Source organism: Anthonomus grandis, chromosome 10 (genome assembly GCF_022605725.1).
Source record: "Anthonomus grandis grandis chromosome 10, icAntGran1.3, whole genome shotgun sequence".
Classification (NCBI taxonomy): domain Eukaryota; kingdom Metazoa; phylum Arthropoda; class Insecta; order Coleoptera; family Curculionidae; genus Anthonomus; species Anthonomus grandis.
Genome location: NC_065555.1, coordinates 6,259,418 through 6,284,656, shown reverse-complemented (window position 1 = coordinate 6,284,656; position 25,239 = coordinate 6,259,418). Strand labels below are relative to the sequence as shown.

The window sequence follows — 25,239 nt, the reverse complement described above, 5'->3', positions numbered from 1 at the left end:
TTTTTCTTAGCTATAGTAACTGATCTACACACTACGTACCATAACACTAAAAAAACCTGACTAAACAAGAAAAAGCGAGTTTAATAGGAACAGCGAACGAATCCATTATGTTGAGAGGAATAACGTTAGAAAGCTAAGTTAAAATTTTGACTTATACCTGTTTTCGACTGAATATATTAGACCAGTAGAAACATAATCAACGGTATAACTCAAAAATTAAAAAATACTGACATATACCACTTTTCCTCTGAGCCGCTCATATGCAAATAAATATCATTTATTCTAGGAACTTTAAACTACCAAAAAAACTGAGAAAATTACTTGAATTGCCTTGAATAGATGTAAAATTATTCTAGGGAGCTCGAGACACATGAAAAACCTTCCAGTTGCCTGGAAAACTAGAAAAAATGTCCCCAACCGCCTGGAATAAATAAAACTTTATTCAGGGAATTTAAGAATACGTGAAAACCCACTTCAATTGTCTGGAAAACTAGAATAAATGAAGATTTATTAAAGGTGCTTGACATCTTAGTTAATTGGAAAAAAGACCCCAAATATTCAAAAAAAATTTTAAAAACTCCTATTACTATTATAAGGTTAATCATGTACATTAAAGTTATGCATAGAAACTTTTAAAGTTTTCAAAAATTCCGAAAATTTTCAACTATCTGGAAAACTGGGAAAATTACCCCAATTGCCTCGAATAAATGAAAAATTATTCAAGTAGTTTAAGATATATGCAAATAAATATCATTTATTCCAGGAAAAACTGGACATAAAGACCCCAACTCCCTGGAATAATGAAAATTTAATTTAGATGAAAAATCAGTTTATTTACTTCGAAACGTGGAGAAAAAAACCAAATGCCTCAAATAAATGAAACATTGTCTGGAACACTGGGAAAAAAGACTCAAATTGCGTGAAACAATTAAAAATTTGCTTTGTATTATCAACATTTTTACTGTTTAACGAGTTTTTAAATAAATATTATTGTGCTAATCGTGTACATTAAAGTTATGCATAGAAAATTTAAAAAGGTCAGTTTTTAGCCTTGTCCTAGCAAAATTTACATTTTCCACGAATTTTTCAATAACTTCCTAATAATGAAAAACTACCTAAACTGCCTGGAAAGCTAAGAAAAATATCCCCAACTGCCTGGAATAAATAAAACTTTATTCTAGGAATTTAAAAATACGTTAAAAGCCACTTCAATTGTCTGGAAAACTAACAAAAATGACCGCATTTACCTGAAATAAGTGAAGATTTATTAAAGTCAACTATTCCTTAGATTATCACCTTCATTACTTTATTTTTGAGAAATCTTCCAAAATGGTGTTCGACAGTTGAAAAAAAATTAGTTCTCTAGCAAAATTGGCTGTAACTTTGTAGCTATGTTAGTTTAGTTTAGTCTTAATTAATAATTTTGTAAATGAAGATTAATTTGTTTAATAAATGTCACTTTTAATCGCATTTAACTGCTCTAAAATTCCTACTTCTAAGTCTCTGATAGTGTCTCCTGATTTTCTGGCTAAACCGTAAGTCGTACAGAAAAATGTATAGAACAAAAAAATTAATCTCTATAATTTATTTTATGAGAGCAAAGCTGTAGAGTCAAGGAGAATAAAGTTATCGGACCCCCAAAAGACTTTGACGCCCTCTAACTTTACTCTCGTTAATCATCTTAATTTTTTTTTATTTAATGAATTTTCCTGTATAATTTCGGGTTTAACCAGAAAATCAAGATAAACCAAACTATATGTTCACTGTGTATTTTCACGTAAATGAAAATTGCACACGCGTGCAACCGCTAGGCGCATTTATGTGTAAAATTGCAGATTTCATTTACTTTCTTCGCGGAATTTCTCCGTGTCCTACTTCGAGTGATTTTCTCATCTACTCGCGTATTAATTCCATATATCGACGTTACGATAAATAAATAAATAGAGAAAAAACGTTTTTTTTTCTCCTTTTTTTTTCTATATCAAATTACCGTATTGACCGCGTTTTCGGTGTTCGAACGAACGGTTTTACTTTCCATAAACCGTAATAATCGTGTGTGCGTTTTTCGTTTTGATTTGTTACGAATGCACCGGTTTACGCTTTTACTGCTTTATTTTTTCGGTTCTATCTTTCTTTATATAGAGATGCTCATGAGTGAAAGGAAGAGGGAAATAGGTCGATTAGGTTAGATTGTATACCAGCCAAAGGGATTTTTGGAAAGATTTTTTTTAAAGTCTTATTAAAATGCTTATAAATCAAGAATTGTTTGATTAAAATATTTCATATATAAAGAGGTGACTTGTTTTCCCTCATCAAAAGAAGATTTTTTTTCATAGGATATTAAAAGCGTTACTTACGAGTATTATTTCCAGTTTTTCTTAAGTATGTGTTAGCTTTCTCAGTTTTCTTGTTTAATTGTCTTATTATTTTTCACTGTATTAGTTTGCTTGATCTTGTTTGTCCTTCCAATTGAGAGACTTAATTAAAAGTAAATTAATTATTTCTTCCAGGCAGTTGAAGAATATGCCTAATTAAAACGTTTAAAAGAAATACGTTTTCCTTTTAACTTAAAAGTCTCTTTTTTAGTGAAAAAAGGGATGAAAGGATGGGTTGTTCTCATTAGTAGTATCAAAAAGTAGCAGAAGCGTCATCTTACGCGCATTATTCATGGTTTTTCCTAAGTATGTGTTAGCTTTCTCAGTTTTCTTGTTTAATTTCTTTATTGTTTTTTCTTTATTAGTTTTTTTCCTTGAATTTAACTTGAAGTTAAAATGATAGTAAAATGACAAAAAAACTGTTCTCAACTACTTGGAACAGGTTCTTAATAGTTGATAAGTTCTTAATAAAAAGAAAGAAATACTCTTTGACGAAATGTATTTATAAGTCAATCCTTTTGTGTTCCCTCATTAAAAAAAGATTGAAGAAGCATAACTTATTTTTCTCTTCATAGGGCATGAAAAGCATTAATTTACGTCTATTACTTCGGGTTTTTCTTAGGTATGTGTTAGCTTTCTCAGTTTTCTTGTTTAATTGTCTTATTATTTTTCACTTTATTAATTTGCTTGATCTTGTTTGTCCTTCCAATTGAGAGACTTAATTAAAAGTAAATTAATTATTTCTTCCAGGCAGTTGAAGAATAAGGCTAATTAAAACGTCTAGAAGAAATACATTTTCCCTTTGACTTAATGGTGCCCTATAGTATTAAAAAGCAGCAAAAGCGTCACCTTACGAGCATTATTCCTGGTTTTTCTTAAGTATGTGTTAGCTTTCTCAGTTTTCTTGTTTAATTTCTTTATTATTTTCCCTTTATTAGTTTTTTTCCTTCAATGTAACTTGCAGTTAAAATTATAGTAAAATGACCAACAAACTACCTGGAACAGTTTCAAAAAATTTACCTTAACTTCTTAAATTCTGAACAACAGGCAAAGGAGTCAATTTTGTTTTAAATTAAAAATATAAGAAATGTCCGTAACTAAAAAAGTATACGATTTAGAAATTAAAAATTACTCAATTAATTTATTTTGACATGTGTGCATTTATGAAAACTATACAGTCAGTTGAAAAAAAAATTTAATAAATAGGTGAGTTTTAAAAAAAAAATTGTAAAAATCTCTTAAGTATGCGTTAGCTTTCTCAGTTTCCTTGTTTAATTGTCTTTTAATTTTTCACTTTATTAATTTGCTTGATCTTGTTTGTTCTTCCAATTAAGAGACTTTATTAAAAGCAAATTAATTATTTCTTCCAGGCAGTTGAAGAATAAGGCTAATTAAAACGTTTAAAAGAAATACGTTTTCCTTTTAACTTAAAAGTCTCTTTTTTAGTGAAAAAGGGGATGAAAAAATGGGTTGTTCTCATTAGTAGTATCAAAAAGTAGCAGAAGCGTCATCTTACGCGCATTATTCCTGGTTTTTCCTAAGTATGTGTTAGCTTTTTCAGTTTTCTTGTTTAATTTCTTTATTGTTTTCCCTTTATTAGTTTTTTTTCCTTGAATTTAACTTGAAGTTAAAATGATCAAAAAACTGGTCTTAACTACCTGGAACAGTTTCAAAAAATTCAACTGTTTAAAATCTGAACAACAGGCAAATGAAGTCAATTTTGTATTAGATTAAAAATTTTAAAAATACGACTAAGGAATTAAAAATTACTTAATTAAACTAATTTCACATGTGTGCCAGAATTTTTTGAAAAATATACAGTGAGTTGAGAAAAAAACTCAATAAAGAGGTGACTTTTTAAAAAAAAATTGATCAACCCATAACTCAGAAACTAGGAAAGTTACGTGCTTGAAAATTTGTACCAAAATTGTTTAGTCAAAATAATTTGACATGTGTAGGCCTTTTTTTTTAAATAAACAGGGAATTGAAAAAACACATTTTCTAATAAAGAGGTGAACATTGATAAGCATATCTTACTTTGTACTTATACTGTGATTTACTGTGTCAAACGCCTTGCAAAACTCAGTAAAGATGGTGACAACTTCCCAGCGACTATTAACACTATAATGGATATATACAGCTCGTACGGCTTAAATATAAGAAATTTTGCCTTACGCATTAATTCTTGATGTAATGAAATAAATACTCTTGGATGAGTTGTATTTATAACTGAATACTTTTGCTTTCCCTCATCAAAAGAAGGTTCAAAAAGTATAATTAATTTTTTTCTTCATAGGGCATTAAAAGCGTTCCTTTACGAGTATTATTTCCAGTTTTTCTTAGGTATGTGTTAACTTTCTCAGTTTTCTTGTTTAATTGTCTTATTATTTTTCACTGTATTAGTTTGATACTTACTTGATCTTGTTTGTTCTTCCATTCGAGAGACTTAATTAAAAGTAAATTATTTATTTCTTCCAGGCAATTGAAGTATAAGGCTAATGAAAACGTTTAAAAGAAATACGTTTTCCTCTTAACTTCAAAGCCTCTTTTTGAGTCAATAAAGGGGTGAAAGGATGGGGTTTTATTAATTGTTCTCATTAGTGGTGCCCTATAGTATCAAAAAGTAGCAAAAGCGTCACCTTACGGGCATTATTCCTGGTTTTTCTTAAGTATGTGTTAGCTTTCTCAGTTTTCTTGTTTAATTTCTTTATTGTTTTCTCTTTATTAGTTTTTTTCCTTATATTTAACTTGAAGTTAAAATGATAAAAAAACTGGTCTCAACTACCTGGAACAGTTTAAAAAAATTCAACTGTCTAAAATCTGAACAACAGGCAAATGAAGTCAATTTTGTATTAAATTAAAAATTTTAAAAATACGACTAAGGAATTAAAAATTACCTAATTAAACTAATTTTACATGTGTCAGCATTTTTTAAAAAATAAACAGGGAATTGAAAAAACATATTTTCTAATAAAGAGGTGAACATTGATAAGCATATCTTACTTTGTACCCTTACTGTGATTTACTATGTCAAACGCCTTGCAAAACTCAGTAAAGATGGTGACAACTTCCCAGCGACTATTAACACTATAATAGCTATATACAGCTCGTACGGCTTTAATACAAGAAATTTTGCCCTACCAATTAATTCTTGATGAAATTAAATAAATACTCTTTGACGAGTTGTATTTATAAGTGAATACTTTTGCTTTTCCTCATCAAAAGAAGGTTCAACAAGTATTATTAATTTTTTTCATCATAGAGCATTAAAAACGTTCCTTTACGAGTATTATTTTCAGTTTTTCTTAGGTATGTGTTAACTTTCTCAGTTTTCTTGTTTAATTGTCTTATTCTTTTTCACTGTATTAGTTTGCTTGATCTTGTTTGTTCTTCCATTTGAGAGACTTAATTAAAAGTAAATTATTTATTTCTTCCAGGCAATTGAAGTATAAGGCTAATTAAAACGTTTAAAAGAAATACGTTTTCCTCTTGACTTCAAAGCCTCTTCTTAAGTCAATAAAGGGGTGAAAGGATGGGGTTTTAATGGTTGTTCTCATTAGTGGTGCCCTATAGTATTAAATAGTAGCAAAAGCGTCACCTTACGAGCATTATTCCCGGTTTTTCTTAAGTATGTGTTAGCTTTCTCAGTTTTCTTGTTTAATTTCTTTATTGTTTTTCCTTTATTAGTTTTTTTCCTTGAATTTAACTTGAAGTTAAAATGATCAAAAAACTGGTCTCAACTACCTAGAACAGTTTCAAAAAATTCAACTGTCTAAAATCTGAACAACAGGCAAATGAAGTCAATTTTGTTTTAAATTAAAAATTTTAAAAATACGACTAAGGAATTAAAAATTACCTAATTAAACCAATTTTACATGTGTCAGAATTTTTTTTTTTAAATATACAGTGAGTTGAGAAAAAAACTCAATAAAGAGGTGACTTTTTCAAAAAAAATTGATCAACCCATAACTCAGAAACTAGGAAAGTTACGTGCTTGAAAATTTGTACCAAAATTGTTTAGTAAAAATAATTTGACACTTGTATAGGCCTTTTTTTGAAAAATAAACAGGGAAATGAAAAAACATATTTTCTAATAAAGAGGTGATCATTGATAAGCATATCTTACTTTGTACTTATACTGTGATTTACTGTGTCAAACGCCTTGCAAAACTCAGTAAAGATGGTGACAACTTCCCAGCGACTATTAACACTATAATAGCTATATACAGCTCGTACGGCTTTAATACAAGAAATTTTGCCCTACGCATTAATTCTTGATGAAATTAAATAAATACTCTTGGACGAGTTGTATTTATAAGTGAATACTTTTACTTTCCCTCATCAAAAGAAGGTTCAACAAGTATAATTTATTTGTTTCTTCATAGGGCATTAAAAGCGTTCCTTTACGAGTATTATTTCCAGGTTTTCTTAGGTATGTGTTAGCTTTCTCAGTTTTCTTGTCTAATTGTCTTATTATTTTTCACTGTATTAGTTTGCTTGATCTTGTCTGTTCTTCCATTTGAGAGACTTAATTAAAAGTAAATTATTTATTTCTTCCAGGCAGTTGAAGTATAAGGCTAATTAAAACGTTTAAAAGAAATACGTTTTCCTTTTGACTTAAAAGTCTCTTTTTGAGTGAAAAGAGGGATGAAAGGATGGGTTGTATAAAAGGGTAGGGTTTTAATAGTTCTTTTCTTTTAAGTGGTCCCTATAGTATCAAAAAGTAGCAAAAGCGTCACCTTACGAGCATTATTCCTGGCTTTTCTTAAGTATGTGTTAGCTTTCTCAGTTTTCTTGTTTAATTGTCTTATTATTTTTTACTGTATTAGTTTGATACTTACTTGATCTTATTTGTTCTTCCATTTGAGAGACTTAATTAAAAGTAAATTATTTATTTCTTCCAGGCAATTGAAGTATAAGGCTAATTAAAACGTTTAAAAGAAATACGTTTTCCTCTTGACTTCAAAGCCTCTTTTTGAGTCAATAAAGGGGTGAAAGGATGGGGTTTTAATGGTTGTTCTCATTAGTGATGCCCTTTAGTATCAAAAAACAGCAAAAGCGTCACCTTACGAGCATTATTCCTGGTTTTTCTTAAGTATGTGTTAGCTTTCTCAGTTTTCTTGTTTAATTTCTTTATTGTTTTCCCTTTATTAATTAGTATTTCAAAAATATATTTAACTCCGTTTGAATAAAATGAATAAATATCTATTAGGACGTTAAAGAAATACATATACAGAGTGTCCAAAAAAATTGTCACCTCACCGAAAAATGTCACCTAAACCATAAAACCAGACCGTTACTTGACTAATTACAAACCCACGCAGATCGACGATTTATCAGATCGTTATTCACTTATATAATGCCTCCTAAAATACATTTATAGTGTAAAACTATTAATTTTATTGTATCATAGTGTGAAAAACACGTTGGGCGCCAATATTCCCCCCAATTCTCAATAATAAAAAATATTTACAGTGAGTGACATTATTCATCATTAAAAAAATATATATTTACGATGATTTTCAAGGTATACAGTGTTCGATGCACGTATTTCGATGGTTTCAAGCCCTTTTTTAGTATGTATTCTTCTCGGAAATCCGCTTAACGAAAAAATCCATCCTGTAATCGGGAGTTTTAATTACGTTCGTTTAATGAATATTAATTTATTTCCTGTATGATTAATAATAATAATAATAATGAAACTGTGGGAGGTGGGTTTGTCCTCACCTCAATGTTAGATTAAAAGTACCCAAATAAGTCTGGTTTCATGATTTCCGAGGGAAATTTCTCATACCACATGACACCAAATCTGGCAAACAAGGCGGCCGTGCCAACTCACGTTTTTTACCCAAAAAAGCAAAAAAAAACGAAACGAATTCACCCTCGATCGTTTCTTATTCACCCTGCGTGACCTATATTAGTTGAAAAGACCCGTTAAAGAAAAAGAAAGCCCTTTTTTTTTTAAATATAAAACCTTAGGAACAATACCTTATACGCGAGATTTTGTACCTGCCGCATCTCTTTTTCACCCTTAACAGATGCATTTATCATCAGTCGGGGGTGGTAGATCCGATGAGGTTTACTGTTAGAGGGTTCCTTAATAATTGACCGTCAAGAATACTAACGGCTCATATGTTGGGCGCCAAAATAATGTGTGATTTATTTTTTTAAGAAAAATTGCAATTTTGATTATATTTTAGAAAGAAGGTTGGACTGTCTGAAGGTTAATTTGAAAGTAATTTTTTTTCCAGGCATTTTAGGTTTATTCCTCAAGAAAAATCCATTTTCCTTGACTGTCTGGAAAAAGAACTTGACGTTAATGACTTGGGAAAGCCTTGATAAACTCTTGAAAGACTGTCAGTGTAAAAATTTGCAAATGGAAAATGTGTTTGTAGAAAATTAATTTGCTACTTCCAGGCAGTTGAGGTCATTTTTGAAGGGAAATTCGTCCTCTTTGACTGTCTGGAAGAGGAAATGAGGTTAAATTGACCGGAAATTCACTAGATAGTTAGCAATAGATTGTCCAGGTTAGACAAACCAAATTGTTTATTCCATTGGTTTTTTAGGTGTCCCACATGTTGGGCGCCAATTTGTTGTTAATTAGCAAAAATTACTATTTTCTATTCAAAGTAGTTTTGGGGTTTTTTCCACAAAATTTTCAGTTTTTTTTTAAATTTCTACGCACTTTTTTTTGGTTTCCGGATAGACAATATAGAAATTAAAAAAAAAACATTTTTTTTAAATTTGATTTTGAATATTAGTAAATATTTGGATCTTTCAGACACTGAAAACATATTTTAATTAAATTCCAGGAATTTAATGACATTTTCCAGGAAGTGTTTTTTTTTTAAGTTTTTTAAGAGTATTCAAAAAATTGTATTTTTCTTGCAAGAATTCAACATCACTTTAAAAATTTTTGAAAACCTTATTCCAGGCATTTGACGTAATTTTTCTTTGAATCCTAATAATAATACTGATTTAGCAAAAAAGCTACAAAAGTATAAAATCCAGGAATTTTTGAAAAATTTAATTTGGTTAGAAATAGAGAAATTCTGGAATATTTCAACAATTTTTTTTAAATAGGTACAAGGTCCTGGAATTTTTTTTTAAATACTATTTTCTTGGAGGTGCAGGGTACAGGTACAGTTTTGGGGTTTCTCAAAAGTTTTTCACAAAATGTTGAGTGCTTTTTTTGGATTTTTACATTTTTGTCTTTTGGTAGTGGGTAAGAACCTTGGAGCATCTTTTTAAAAATTAATTTTTCCAAAAATTTGATTTTAAATGTGGCTGAGTATGAAATCCTAAAATATTCCAAAAATAATCTTTAAATATTTCAAATATTTTTTTAAATGAATAGAATACTTGGGAATATTTAAAAAGTTACGTAAGGATTAATGGAATATTGAAATAAAAATATTTTTGTATTTAGGTAAGTAAATAATTTTAAATATTCCTAATATTTAATTTTTGTTTTGGGATGAATACAAAATCCGGGAATTTTTTAAAAATTACATTTTTTTCACCGTAATTAAAATATCTTAAATTTTTTCAAGAATATAATTATTTTTTATTTACGTAAGTAGGAAATCCTGGAATATACCAAATATTTTTAAAATTTTATGATGAGTATAAAATTCAGAAATTTTTTAAAAATTTATTTTCTTTGGGCGTAAGTAAGGAATTCTGAAATTAAAAAAATAAATATTTTTCATATTTATATACGTAGAAAATCCTGGAAGATTCCCAACATATTTTTTTAGATGAGGACAAAACCCTGGCACTTCTTATTACTTTTCCTTTAATAAAAGAATGCAAAACTAACTTCAAATTTAATCAAAAACCATCAAAAAAAATCAGAGATAAAAAATGCAAAATTGAAAAACAGGAAAGGAGAGTAAATAGAAATTTGAGTCAAAAAATCGAGAGAAATTAAAAATAAAATTACGAAATCCAGAAAATTTTAACATTTTTTTTTGTGGATCTAAGTAAGGAATCCTGTAATAAATATTTAAATAAATTTATGTATAGAATGTTGGAATTCAGTTTTTGTTCAATATAACACCTGGGATTTCTAAAAAAAAATGCAATTTCTGGATGAGCATAAATAGAAGATTATTTTTCAAAAAATTATAGAAGACCTTCTTAAAATTATTTTTGAGATTTTTTTTGTTAATTTAATCGGAAAATCAAAACAGACATCAGAGATTTTTTTTAATTTAAAATTCAACATTGTAGCATTTATAATTCCTTTAGTCTTTTAGCTTATTTTAATGAAATAGAGAAAAACCATCAAATAGGAAATATTCATTTTTGCTAATTAACAACAAATTGGCGCCCAACATGTGGGAAACATAAAAAACCATTGTAATAAACAATTTGGTTTGTGTAAACGGGAACATCTATTGCGTATAAGATTCTCCTGGATAATTCGGGATAACTTCAGTCAAAGAAGGCTTCAAAAATTACCTCAACTGCCTATAAGAAAAAACTGATTTTCCAATTTGCTAAAAATAATATTTATCAAAAAAATCGGACATTATTTTGGCGCCCAACATATATGACAATATTTTATTGGGTCTCTTAATTGAGAGTTCATTTGGAAAAAGGCCTTTTTTTCGATATCCAGGAATTATTTAAATAATGAATTTATTTTGTGGATGTAAGTAAGGAGTCCTGGAATATTTTAAAAATTATTCTTGTTTGTATAGACTTAAGCACTCCTGAATTTAAAAAAAAATGTATTGAAGTAGGAAATCCTTATGAAGACATAATGAAAAACCTAGTCCCTCATTCCCTAACCCTTCACATGGTTCAAAAACTTACATCTCTTAATAAGACTCTTCTTATAAGGCTTATAATCTGCGTCATCGTGTATGATCAACTTATCATCAGTATCGTCACTCTCGGTGCCAGAATCCCTATTAGAACTACCATCACCCCTACCGAAATTCACCCTCAAATCCAAGGGAGCCTCATTATCATCGTTCTCCACGTCAATCTCAGTTTGCTGATTCTCCTCCTCCTCATCCTCATCCTCCTCCTCCTCCGCAAGACTTCCTCCTCGACGACCCTCCATAATAGTCAACCTAGGACTGGGAGAGTTAGGAAACCCAACGTGAGGATAAATCTCTGGACTAGGACTCTCGTGTTTGATAACAAACATGTTCCTCTGTGGGGGAGCCAGGCTGGATATCAGAGGCATCTCGGGGATTTTCTGGTGGGGCTTCAGCATTATCATTGTCATATTATTAACATAACAAAGTCACTCACTAAATGATAGTTATATTGATAAATAAATAAAGTCACTCACTACCGGTTGATTAATTGTTTAAAAAAAAAAATAATTTTTTTTTTTTTGTTTGATAAATTGACTACTCTCGCTTTCGGAATAATCGCGTCTACCGTCGGCGAGTGTCTATAACCCACTAACTCCGATTCGGAATTCGGAATTCAGTGCCGGCTCACGAAGGACCGTGTTATGGCTCCGTTCGGGCATCTTCGGCGCTAAAACGAAAGGGAAATCGGCCGGTTTTTCATGTCGGGGCGCAGAAGTGTCGTGTTGGTGTAGGTTAAGGTGCGTACGTGTGGTTTTGATGTATCATCATCATCAACATCAACAACATCATCAACATCATCATCATTGTCTTTAATCGTCAAAGATGTTCCGTTTATTTTTGTTATGCGTAATTTTGTGTGTGTGGGAGTGTTTTGGTAGCCAATTGGTCGGATTTTTTAGGTTCTTTATTGTTTTTATTTTGTTGTCATGTCAAAATAGATTATTGAAATATTCCAGGATTTCTTACTTGAAACCGAGAAAAGCGTGTGTAAACAAAAATTTCTAAATCAGTAAACTACTTCCTAAAATCGTAATTTCCTAGACATTTATGCTAATTGAACAAAATCTTGGCGCCCAACGTGTGGGACACTTGGACAGGGTTATAGTGGGAAAACTAATGAACCGATTTTTTTAATTATAATGATATTTTCACGTCTTTACTCTCCTGAATATAATGAAATAATCCGGAGGGTGGTAGCTGTTATAGTTTCCAAGATATGGTAATCTTGGGGTAAAGAAAATTGATTTTTAGGAGGTTTGATGCAAAATTTGGAAGGTTATTGTTGGAAAGTTAATAAGAAGATTTTTCCAATTCTTACAGTAGTTTAATACTCCCGACTTTTTAAATCCAATGAGACCATCCAGAATTGTAGCGCCTCTAATTTCTAATAAATTGAATTTTTCTTGGTCAATTTTAGGGTAAATATTTTCAATGTGCTATAGATCTTCCAAATGCCAATAAATCTCCATGTTTTTATGATCTATGGTAATAGAACTACCTATTAGAGTAGGTAGTCAGTTCAAATTTAAAAAAGGATTTTTTTTTGTTGAAAAAATTCCGTAACTAAAAAACTAAATATGTCAAAGTTTGACAGATAATTACGAGAAAACTAATCAATAGATTTTTACTATTCCAACTGATATTTCATATTCCTATCTTTCTAAATCCAATAAGGTTTCTTTTAAGGTTTTGGCACCTACAGTTTCTGAGATATGGCATTTTTTGGAAGTCAATTTTCACCTAAAAAAAGTGAAAATTGTGAAACTTTCAAAGTGCTGTAATTTCTATGGATCTTCTCAAAACGCATTATAACTTATCGTTTTTATGATCTATGAGATAAGAACTTACTGTTTTCCTGTCGAAAAAATGTAGAAATACAAAACTATTTCCTAAAAACAAAATTTTCTAGGCATTTATGCTAATTGAAAAAAATTTTGGCGCCCAACGTGTGGGACACTTTGAAGGGTTATAGTGGGAAAACTAATAAATGGATTTTCATGATTCTAACGGTTATTTCGTACTCTCGTCCTTTCAAATCCAATGAAACCATCCAAAAGGCTATAGCGGTTCTAGTTTCTAAAATATTGAATTTTAAACTAACTGAAATAACTAAACTAAATATGCCAAAGTTTGACAGACAATTACAACAAAATGAATGAATAAATTTTTATTATTCCAACTGTTGTTTTATCCACTTTTCTTTCTGAATCCAATGAGATCACTCTCAAGGTTTTGGCACCTATAGTTTCTGAGATATGGCATTTTTTGGAAGTCAATGTTATGATTAAAAAAAGTTGATTGTGAATTTTCAAAGTGCTGTAATTTCTATGGATCTGCTCAAATCCCATTAAAACCCAATGTTTTTATGATCTATGGGGTAAGAACTTGCTGTTACATAATCTCTTAAAATTCGAACAGAAAATTTTTTTTGGTAAAAAAATTCTATGCCTGAAAAATTAGATGCGTCAAGTTTTGACAAGCAATTACAGGAGAACTATTGAATGGATTTTCATAATTTTAGTCGTTATTTAATATTCCTTTTCTTCTAAATTTAATGAAATAACCCATAAGGATGTAGCACATATAGTTTCCAAGATATGGCAATTTTGATGGTCAATTTTAGGGTAAAAAAATTTAAAATAAAAAATTTTGAAATTCCTATGGATTCTCCGGATTCTCATTAAAATTTAATTATTTTATGATTCATGGGGTAAGGACTTATTGTTACGGTAATCTCTTAAAATCCTAAAAAAATTTGAAATCTCAAAACTAATTTCAAATTTCCTAGATATTTACGCTAATTGAAGAAAATATTGGCGCCCAACGTGTGGGACACTTTAAAGGGTTATAGTGGGAAAACTAGTGAACCAATTTTTTTAATTCTAATGATATTTTCACGTCTTTACTCTCCTGAATATAATGAAATAATCCGGAAGGTGGTAGCAGTAATAGTTTCCAAGATATGGTAATCTTGGGGTAAAAAAAAATGATTTTTAGGAGCTTTGATGCAAAATTTGGAAGGTTATTGTGGGAAAGTTAATAAGAAGATTTTTCCAATTCTTATAGTAGTTTAATACTCCCGACTTTTTAAATCCAATGAGACCATTCAGAATTGTAGCGCCTCTAGTTTCTAATAAATTGAATTTTTTTTGGTCAATTTTAGGGTAAATATTTTCAATGTGCTATAGATCTTCCAAATGCCAATAAATCTCCATGTTTTTATGATCCATGGTAATAGAACTAGCTATTAGAGTAGGTAGTCAGTTCAAATTTAAAAAAGGATTTTTTTTTGTTGAAAAAATTCCATGGCTAAAAAACTAAATATGTCAAAGTTTGACAGATAATTACGCGAAAACTAATGAATAAATTTTTATTATTCTAACCGTTATTTCATATTCATTTCTTTCTAAATCCAATGAGGTTTTTTTTAAGGTTTTGGCACCTATAGTTTCTGAGATATGGCATTTTTTGGAAGTCAATTTTAACCTAAAAAAAGTGAAAATTGTGAAATTTTTAAAGTGCTGTAATTTCTATGGATCTTGTCAAATCCCATTATAAGTTATTGTTTTTATGATCTATGGGATAAGAACTTGCTGTTACAGTAAATATCTAAAAAATGTAGAAATCCAAAACTATTTCCTAAAATTATAATTTTCTAGGCATTTATGCTAATTGAAAAAAATATTGGCGCCCAACGTGTGGGACACTTTGAAGGGTTATAGTGGGAAAACTAATATACCGATTTTCTTAATTCCAATCATATTTCCATGTTTTCATTCTTCTAAATGTAATTAAATGATCCGGAGATTGGTACCTATAATAGTTTCGGAGATATGGTAATTTTGAGGTAAAAAAAATTATTTTTGGGAATTCTCGATGCAAATTTTGGAACTGAAAAAATAATAAATGGATTTTCATAATTCTAATGGCTATATCATACTCTCGTCCTTTCAAATCCAATGAAACCATCCAAAAGGCTATAGCGCTTCTAGTTTCTAAGATATTGAATTTTAAACTAACTGAAAAAACTAAACTAAATATGTCAAAGTTTGACAAACAATTACGAGAAAACTAATAAATAATTTTTTTTTTAATTCCAGCTGTTGTTTCATATTCCTTTCTTTCTGAATCCAATGAGATCACTCTCAAGGTTTTGGCACCTATAGTTTCTGAGATATGGCATTTTTTGGAAGTCACTGGTATGATTAAAAAAAGTTAATTATGAATTTTCAAAGTGCTGTAATTTCTGTGGATATGCTCAAATCCTATTAAAACCCAATGTTTTTATGATCTATGGGGTAAGAACTTGCTGTTACAGTAATCTCTTAAAATTCGAACAGAAAATCTTTTTTTGGTAAAAAAATTCTATGCCTGAAAAATTAGATGCGTCAAGTTTTGACAAGCAATTACAGGAGAACTATTGAATGGATTTTCATAATTTCGGTCGTTATTTAATATTCCTTTTCTTCAAAATTTAATGAAATAACCCATAAGGTTGTAGCACATATAGTTTCCAAGAAATGCAATTTTGATGGTCAATTTTAGGATAAAAAAATTAAAAATTGAAAATTTTGAAATTCCTATGGATTCTCCGGATTCTCATTAAAATTTAATTATTTTATGATTTATGGGGTGAGGACTTACTGTTACGGTAATCTCTTAAAATCCTAAAAAAATTTGAAATCTCAAAACTACTTTCAAAAATCATAATTTCCTAGATATTTACATTAATTGAAAAAAATATTGGCGCCCAACATATGGGACACTAAAGGGTTATAGTGGGAAAACTAATAAACCGATTTTTTTAATTCTAATGATATTTTCATGTTTTTACTCTTCTGAATGTAATGAAATAATCCGGAAGGTGGTAGCAGTACTAGTTTCCAAGATATGGTATCTTGGGGTAAAAAAAAATTATTTTTAAGAGTTTTTGATGCAAAATTTGGAAGGTTATTGTGGGAAAGTTAATAAGATTCTTACAGTAGTTTCATACTCCCGATTTTTTAAATACAATGAGACCATCCAGAATTGTAGCGCCTCTAGTTTCTAATAAATTGAATTTTTTATGGTCAATTTTAGGGTAAAAAAATAAAATTTGAGTATTTTCAATGTGCTATAGATCTCCCAAATGCCAATAAATCTCAATGTATTTATGATCTATGGTAATAGAACTTGACAAACAAACAACATGTCAAAGTTTGACAGATAATTACGAGAAAACTAATCAATAGATTTTTAATATTCCAACTGTTGTTTCATATTCCTGTCTTTCTAAATCCAATGAGGTCTCTTTTAAGGTTTTGTCACCTACAGTTTCTGAGATATGGCATTTTTTGGAAGTCAATTTTAACACAAAAAAAGTGAAAATTGTGAAATTTTCATAGTGCTGTAATTTCTATGGATCTTCTCAAATCGCATTATATCTTATTGTTTTTATGATCTATGGGTTAAAAACTTGCTGTTTTGCTGTCGAAAAAATTTAGAAATCCAAAACTATTACCTAAAATTATAGTTTTCTAGGCATTTATGCTAATTGAAAAAAATGTTGGCGCCCAACGTGTGGGAAACTTTGAAGGGTTATAGTGGGAAAACTAATAAATGGATTTTCATGATTCTAACGGTTGCTTCGTACTCTCGTCCTTTCAAATCCAATGAAACCATCCAAAAGGCTATAGCGCTTCTAGTTTCTAAGATATTGAATTTTAAGCTAACTGAAAAAACTAAACTAAATATGTCAAAGTTTGACAAACAATTACGAGAAAACTAATAAAAAATTTTTTATTATTCCAACTGTTATTTCATATCCTTTTCTTTCTGAATCCAATGAGATCACTCTCAAGGTTTTGGCAACTATAGTTTCTGAGATATGGCATTTTTTAGAATTCAATGTTATGATTAAAAAAAATTAATTGTGAATTTTCAAAGTGCTGTAATTTCTGTGGATCTGCTCAAATCCCATTATAACCCAATGTTTTTATGATCTATGGTATAAGAACCTGCTGTTACAATAGACTCTTAAAAGCCGAAAAAAAAATTTTTTTTGGTGAAAAAATTCTATGCCTAAAAAATTAGATGTGTTAAGCTTTGATGGTCAATTACAGAAAAACTAATGAATGGATTTTTACAATTTTGGCAATTATTTAATATTCCTTCTTTTCTGAATTTAATGAAATTATCCACAAGGTTGTAACACTCATACTTTCCAAGATACGGTATTTTTGATGGTTAATTTTAGGGTAAATAAAGTAAAAATTATATATATATATTTCATATATAATATATATTTCAAAGTGCTGTAATTTCTATGGATTTTCTCAAATCCCATTATAATCCAATGTTTTTATAAACTATAGGGTAAGGACTTACTGTTACAGTGAAAACCTCTCTTAAAATTTAAAAAAAAAAATTTCTGATCAAAAAATTCTATAACTAAAAAATTAAATATGTCAAACTTTGACAGTCAATTTCAAGCGTAATAATAAATAGATTTTTATAACTCCAACGGTTATTTTATATTTCTATTTTTCTAAATCTAATGAAACCACTCGCAAAATTATAGGGTTTATAGTTTTCGAAATATTGCACTTTTGCACTGTAATTTCCGGGTAAAAAAAATATTTTTATGAATTTTAGTAGTGAACTTTGGGAGGCTATTGTGGGAAAACGAAATAATGAATTTTCATAAATTTAACAGTTGTTTCATAATCCATTCTTTCTGAATCAATGAAATAACCCACAACCTTGTAGCACTTTTATTTTCCGAGATATGACACTTCAAATATGATCCAATTTTGGGGTAAAAAAAAATTTAGAAATTTTCGCACAGAACTTTGGAAGGCGATTGTAGAAAAAGCAATACATGAATTGCTATAATTTTAACTGCTGTTTTATGTTTCTTTTTTTCTGAATCCAATGAGACTACTTGGAAGGCTGTAGCACTAACAGTTTTTGAGTTATAGAGCTTCATTTTGGGGTAAAAAAATATTTTTAGGAATTTTCGCAGTAAAATTTAAAACGCGATTGTGCAAAAAATTAACATTTTTGATGCATGTAAAGATCTGCTTAAAAATTGCTGACGCGTGTAAAAATTAGTGTGAACATCTTTGACGCATGTAAAAAATCAACATGAACATCTTTGACGCGTGTAAAAAATCGGCGTGCAAATTTCTGACTTGTGTAAAGATTTTCGTGAACAATTTTTGACGCAAATAAAATTTGGTATTTAAAAAATTTTGATAAGTGTGAAATTTGGCAAAAATGACGCTTGTAAAAAATGACTCAAAAATTTTAAGGCGTGAACATTTTTTGACGCAAGTAAGTTGACTTAATAGACTTTTGACACGTACAAAAGTCAACGTGAACAACTTTTACGCATGTAAAAATTTGCAATTTTCAAGATGTTGTGATTCCTATAAGACTCCTCAAATCCCACTATATCTCAATGTTTTTATGGTCTATAGTATGAGAACTTGCTGTTACAGTGTTTAGTTACAGTGTCAAATTTTTTTGGTGAAAAAATTTCATGCCTAAAAAACTAGATATGTCAAACTTTGTTTGCCAATTACGAAAAAATTAATTATTGTATTTTTATAATTTCAACGAATATTCCATGTCTCTTCCTTTTTGAATGTAATAAGGTCACCCACAAGATCGTAGCATTTATAGTTTCTGAGGTATGACACTTTAACGATACAATTTTGGAGTAAACAAAATATGTTAAGGAATTTCTGTAGTGAACTTTGGAAGGCGTTATAAAAAAACTAACCAATAAATTTTTATAATTTTAATTACTGTTTTATGCTTCCTTCTTTATATATTCAATAAGGTAACCCGCAAGACTAAAGTGCTTATAGTTGCTGAGATATGGCATTTTTGATTATGACAATTTTAAGCTACAAAAAAAATATTTTTAGGGATTTTCGCAGTCAACTTTCCCAAAACTGAAGAATTTTGACGCGTATAATAATTTTGAATTATGAACATTCTTGATGTGTCCACAAATCTTCGTGGCCATTTGACGCATGTAACAATCGGCGTGAACATTTTTGACACGTGAAAAAATTTCAGGTGTAAAAAATAAGTAATAAATGGATTTTAAAATTTTTAACGGTTGTTTTATCCTTTTTTTCTTCTGAATTTAATGAAACCACTGGCAAGGTCATAGCACTTATAGTTTCTAAGATATGGCACTTTTAAAGTCCAATTTCGAGGTTAAGGAAAATTAATTTTTAGTGTGTGAAAATAGACGTGAACGTAGTTGACCTGTATGTAAAAATAGGCTTAAAAACCATTTTTGACGCATGTAACAATCATCGTGAACATCTTTGACGCATGTAAAATTGGCTTACAAATTTTTTGACGCATCTAAAAATCAGCAAAAAAATTAAAAAAAAACATTTTTTTTAAAAGAAATATAGGAAACTTCTTAATCAAAATTATAAATAATAATAAAAATATTAATTAATTATTACTATATATTTTTTTCATTATTCAAATAAATTCCGCCTTTTTCCCCCCTTTAACCCGGTTTTCCCTTAAGACAGCCATACAGATACTTAATATTAATAGCAATGATATTACGGACGTAAAGCAGACGAGAGGAAGTGAATAATTGCGGACAAAAGAAATTATTTTCCGCCCTGTGCATTTCTAGACGAGGACAAGAGAATACGCACTCCGAAATGGCTAGGGACGGATTGCCACCCATACCAAAAATTAAGAGATTATGTAAAAACCATTGGAGCAAATGAGACCATCCAGAAGGTTGTTTTCCATTAATTTTCTAAGATAAATAGGAAGAACCATTGAACGGTGATTAAAAACTAATTGGACCCATTGAAAGGTTAAAATTACACTTTAAATTTCCATTTTAATGGTTCCATTAATATTTTTACAGCGAGGGCATCCGTAATTAAAGAACCATATAAATTCCCTTACTGTATACATTTCCCTGTTTTTTTTTTTTTAATATTAATTCGCTGACGTAAAGTAAAAATTTGTTTATTCGCCTTGAAAGAACAATAATTTTTGGGATAAGGCTAACGAAGAGGTTAAAGCAGGTTGTTCGCCTCTCGCCTTGGGAAATTAGACCAACAAAATAACGCGTGAAGAACAAACACAGTTGAATGATGCAACTTTCGTTTTTTGTCGATTTGTTTTAATCCTAAAGGTTATAGAAAATAAATTCCTGAAAAGTCATTTAAGGAAACAGAGTGTTTGACTATAAATATTCGGGTCGCAACGGCACGTGCCCGTCTGACTCCTGCATCGAAATGCGTATTAAATTACGTGCGAGAAAAAAAAAATTACGGAATTTAATACGCTTTGTTGATGTTAAGGCTAATGGTGGAATAAATAATGGGTAATTCTAAAAGATTTTTGAAGTTTGATATTATAGGAGTTAACTCAAAGGTGCCTGTATTTTATGAAACTAAAAAAGATTAAATTTTTTGGATGGTTTTATTGGATTTGGAACGTTCGAAGTATGAAGGGATCGTTGGAATTTTGAAAATTCATGCGTTAGTTATGTCACAATAGACATTCAAAGTTCGTCGTAAAATTTCCTAAAAATGCATTTTTTAACCCCGAAATTGGACCTTCAAAATGTCATATCTCGAAAACTATAAGTGCTACGATTTTTTGGGTAGTCTTATTGAGATTACGAATTTACTGAAATTTGTTAAAAAATCAAGAAAATTTCGAGAATTTTTTTTTATAAATAATATATTTATTTATCATAAAAGCTACAAACAAAACAATCAAAATTTACTATATAATTGCTTACATAAACATTTAAAGAATACAAGGTATAACAATAAGGGAAAAATACATACAATAAAACAATATACATTATAACGCAATTTCGTTAAAAAATTTTACATTTTTGTTTTTAAATTAATAATAAGGTCTCTGTTAAAGGACTTTTTTGTATTAACCTCATTTTGTTATTCCATACATTTTTAATTGTTTTCTGTGGGATTTTTTTTTTTTATTCATTCTTTTCTTTATTTCTTTAATTTAATACATGTTACTTTTATTTAATTTTTTTAAAATAGTTTCATGATAAATTTTAAAAAAATTAATCTAAAAATAATTTTTCACGAGAATTTGAAAAATATCAAAATGTTCCAATGCTTGTTATCTATATTTAGTACAAAGCATAGATAAGTTAAAGATTTAAAAAAAATTAATACATAATATATTCGAATTGCTTATCGTGCTTCCATTGAATTCCAATCGTTGGTATTAATTGTGTTGCATAATTATTATATAGAACTTAACAAAAATCATTTGAAAAAAAAGTCGTTTTTTAATTGAGAAAATTTTCAAAAATGTAATAATTATTACTACTATTAAGAAAATAAACAAAAGAGTGAAATTAAATTTCAATTTAATAAAGAAATAAAATTTTTCCAAATTTCTTAACATTCATTTAAATAAAGTGGTTTTTAAATTAAATAATTAAATACAATTTAGGAAAAAAATCAAAAGTTTTTTAAAATATACATAATTTTCTTAAATAAAGTCGTTTTTTCCGTAGTAAAATTAGAATATTTACAATTTTAACTTTAAATATTTACCATTTTATATTAGCATTTAATTTTAATTTTAATCTTGGAATTGTATTTACAATTTTAAACAATTATATTTTCCCATTTTTAATCTAGGTTAGTTTTTATAACTTTTTAATGAATAGTTTTGTGTGCTTCTTAAGGTTTTTGTTTTATTTTCTCCTTGCAGCCTTATGTATTTTATATTTTATATATTTTATATACTTTTTTGATACCAGTTTTTTGTATGTAGCTATTATGCTAAATAAACGATATTATTATTAGAATTAATGAAATAAAGAATAGCTAAGAAGTGGGATTCAATTTGGGCAAAAAAATGCAAAATTTGGCAAAATTTCCACAATTTACTTAAATAATTTTTTTTTAATTAGAAAAATAGCTAAAAACAGCTTAAAAAGTGGATACATTTATGGAAAAATAACTCATTAATATAAAGAACTGTAGAAGCTTCATTATGTTTAGAAAAACATTGAAAAGACATATATATACATATGTAAGTGTTTTATATTTTAATTGTCCTTCTTTGTGTCTTTTATTTTTACTTTTTATATTTTTTAGTTTTATCAAGATATTGTAAATATGTTTTTCAAAATATAATATATAGTATTGTACTTGTATGTAGCAATATGCAAAATAAATAAATATTATTATTATTATTATTATTATTATTAAAAAATACAGAGAAATTTAAAAATTTCCAGTATTTCTTAAAAAAAGTTTCTTTTTCATTAAAAAAATTTAAAAATTATAATAAAAAAAACTTAAATTTAATCAGAGAATTAACATATTTTCTAAAATTCTAATTCCTCGGAATAAGGTCGTTTTTACGTTAAAAAATGTGCAATTCAGGAAAAAAAAAATCACAATTTTGTTGATTTTCGTTTTTCCATAGTAAAAATAACGAAATACAGAATAAAAAGTGGGAAAAAATATCAAATTTAATGAAAAAATTGAATGATATTTCAGAAAAAGAAATTCGAACTTATTCAAAATTCCCTTTTTTTTCCATTGAAAAAAATACTCAAAGAGTAAAAATGTAAGAAAATAATAACAATTTCCTACATTTCCTTAAGAAAAATGTGTTCCTTTTATTGAAAAACTAATCAAAAAGTGGGAAAAAAAATGTTCAAATTTGGTCAAATCAAGGGAAAACGACCCAATTCTCAAATTCTCAAAATAGAAATGTAATACCTGGATCATTATATAACAGTATATTGCTTCAAGAAACTGGAGAGATATAAATGTTCGTATTATATGCTAAATATTATTTTTAGGGTGCATAATTAATCCAAAATGAGATAAAAAATGGGTATATATAAGTTTCGAATTAAAAAAAAAATTGGACAAGAAAAAGAAACAAATTTATGCAATTTTACATAAATAATTTACATAAGACTCGTTCGAAAAAAAAATAAAATTTTTCCAAAATTTCCCACGATTTCCTTGAATAAAAATAATAATCAATAGAAACAAAATAGGATACAAAGTAAAAAAGAATCAAATTTGGTCAATAAATCAGAGAAATTTAAATCAAAATAAAAATCAAAATTCTTGTTTATTTTTATTCATAATTTAATTAAAATACCTTTGCATCAAAAAATAGTTTAAAAAACCTTAAAAAAAATTAAAAATTCCTTTGAATAAAGTCATTAAAAAAAATAGCAAAGTTTAAAAGAATAAAAAAAAATTGTACAAAAATGTCCACAATTCCTCTAATAGACTTGTTTTTTCAATAAAACAATACTGTAAATTAGGATGAAAAGTGGTAAAAAATCTAAAATATAGTCAAAATTACTACAATGACATTAAATAAAAAGGTTTTTATTTTTTATTAGAAACATAGCCAAAAACAGTGAACAAAAATCAAATTTAATAATAAATTTGAGAGGAAAATTAAAATTTTAGGAAAAATTTCCTTTGGAAAAAGTTGTTCTTTTCATTGGAAAAAATAACCAAAAAGTGTAAAGAAAATCGCAAAATATTACCCAAATCTCAAATTCTCAAAATGGCCCAAATTCCGTTGAAAAATGTCGTTTTTTCCTTGAAAAAAATAATAGAGGAAAAAATCGAAGGAATTAAAAAAAAATAATTTGCCACATTTCCTTTTTTTTTTAAAGAACTCATTTTCTATAGAAAAAAATTCTTCTAGGCAATTGAGCAGCGAATAAACAATCAATTTTATAATTTTTCAAAAATCAAAGAAATTACAGAAAAAGTATTTCCGAAAAAATTGACAAAAAAGCATAAACCTCAAAAACACCTTCCCATTTCCTTCACGTTCACGCAAATCACTTTATTTTTTTTTACGCTCGTTCAATTATTTAATTTTCAATTTGTTTACTCGCCTTGAACACCCAATGCAGAAAATGGGGTAACCCTGAGAGGTTATTGCTACCACTTAATCATATGACGATATGGTCCATGAAAGTCTATAATGGTACCTTTTTACTGTTGTTTATTCTCGTTTGAAAGGTTACCACCGTTTAGTTTGCCAATTAATTTAATCGGTGTGAAATTTATTGATTTATTTATTTATTAATCGGTCACTTTTGGACACCCTGTATATATCTTAATATATTGTACACATCTCGTGAGAGTAGCGTACCGCTTTTGACTCACCTGCAAATCAAAAAAAAAGGAGGATAAAATATGTTGGGCGCCAAAAATGTGCCTATGACATAAAAAGGTCCAATATTGCAGAAATTTTTTCTTGGCCAGCTTTAAACTATAAAACATTATTTGTTAAGAATATTTTTCTGAATAATATTCTTTTTATTTCATGAAAATATTCTTATTCGTTTTCAAGATATTTGAGTTTGAAGTGAGTGACTCACCTTGCAATTAAAAAAAAAAATGTTGGGCGCCAAAATGTTGGTTTATCTATTTTTATCTATCAAATCGCAAAAACACGTCAAGTAACGTTCAGCTTACCTCCTCTATTAATATGTGACAAATTACATTAAAAAATAATAAATTGTTATTACTATTATTATTATTATTATTACAACATTCTCTGCAAGCACCACTTCCTAAAAAGGTGAATAATTTTGAAATTTTTTCATGGACTGTTTTAAAATATGAACAGTATTTGTTGCGAATAATCTTCTGAAGATGTTCCTTTTTATTTCATGAGAATATTACCATTAGTTCTCAAGATATTTGAGTTTGAAGTGAGTGACTCGCTTGCAATTTAAAAAAAAAAATATGTTGGACGCCAAAATGTTGATTTATCTATTTTTATCTATCAATCGCAAAACACGTCAAGTAACGTTCAGCTTACCTTCTCTATTAATATGTGACAAATTACATTAAAAAATAATAAATTGTTATTACTATTATTATTATTATTATTACAACATTCTCTGCAAGCACCACTTCCTAAAAAGGTGAATAATTTTAAAATTTTTTCATGGACTGTTTTAAAAATATGAACAGTATTTGTTGCGAATAATCTTC

At 28.4% G+C, this 25,239-nt stretch overlaps 1 protein-coding gene across 6 annotated transcripts in view; it reads right to left on the bottom strand.

Annotated features, from left to right (window-relative positions):
* LOC126741717 (ecdysone-induced protein 74EF) overlaps positions 1-25,239 on the bottom strand; it is a 224,318-nt gene that overhangs the window by 71,281 nt on the left and 127,798 nt on the right. The window contains exon 1 of one of the 6 annotated variants that reach the window (XM_050448261.1): positions 11,199-11,796. The exons of the other annotated variants lie outside the window; for them this stretch is intronic. Within the exon in view, the coding sequence (XP_050304218.1) occupies positions 11,199-11,619 (421 nt within the window). The 5' untranslated portion in view covers positions 11,620-11,796. Of the gene's footprint in view, positions 1-11,198; positions 11,797-25,239 lie in introns of those variants that run through there. 6 annotated transcript variants of the gene reach the window in all.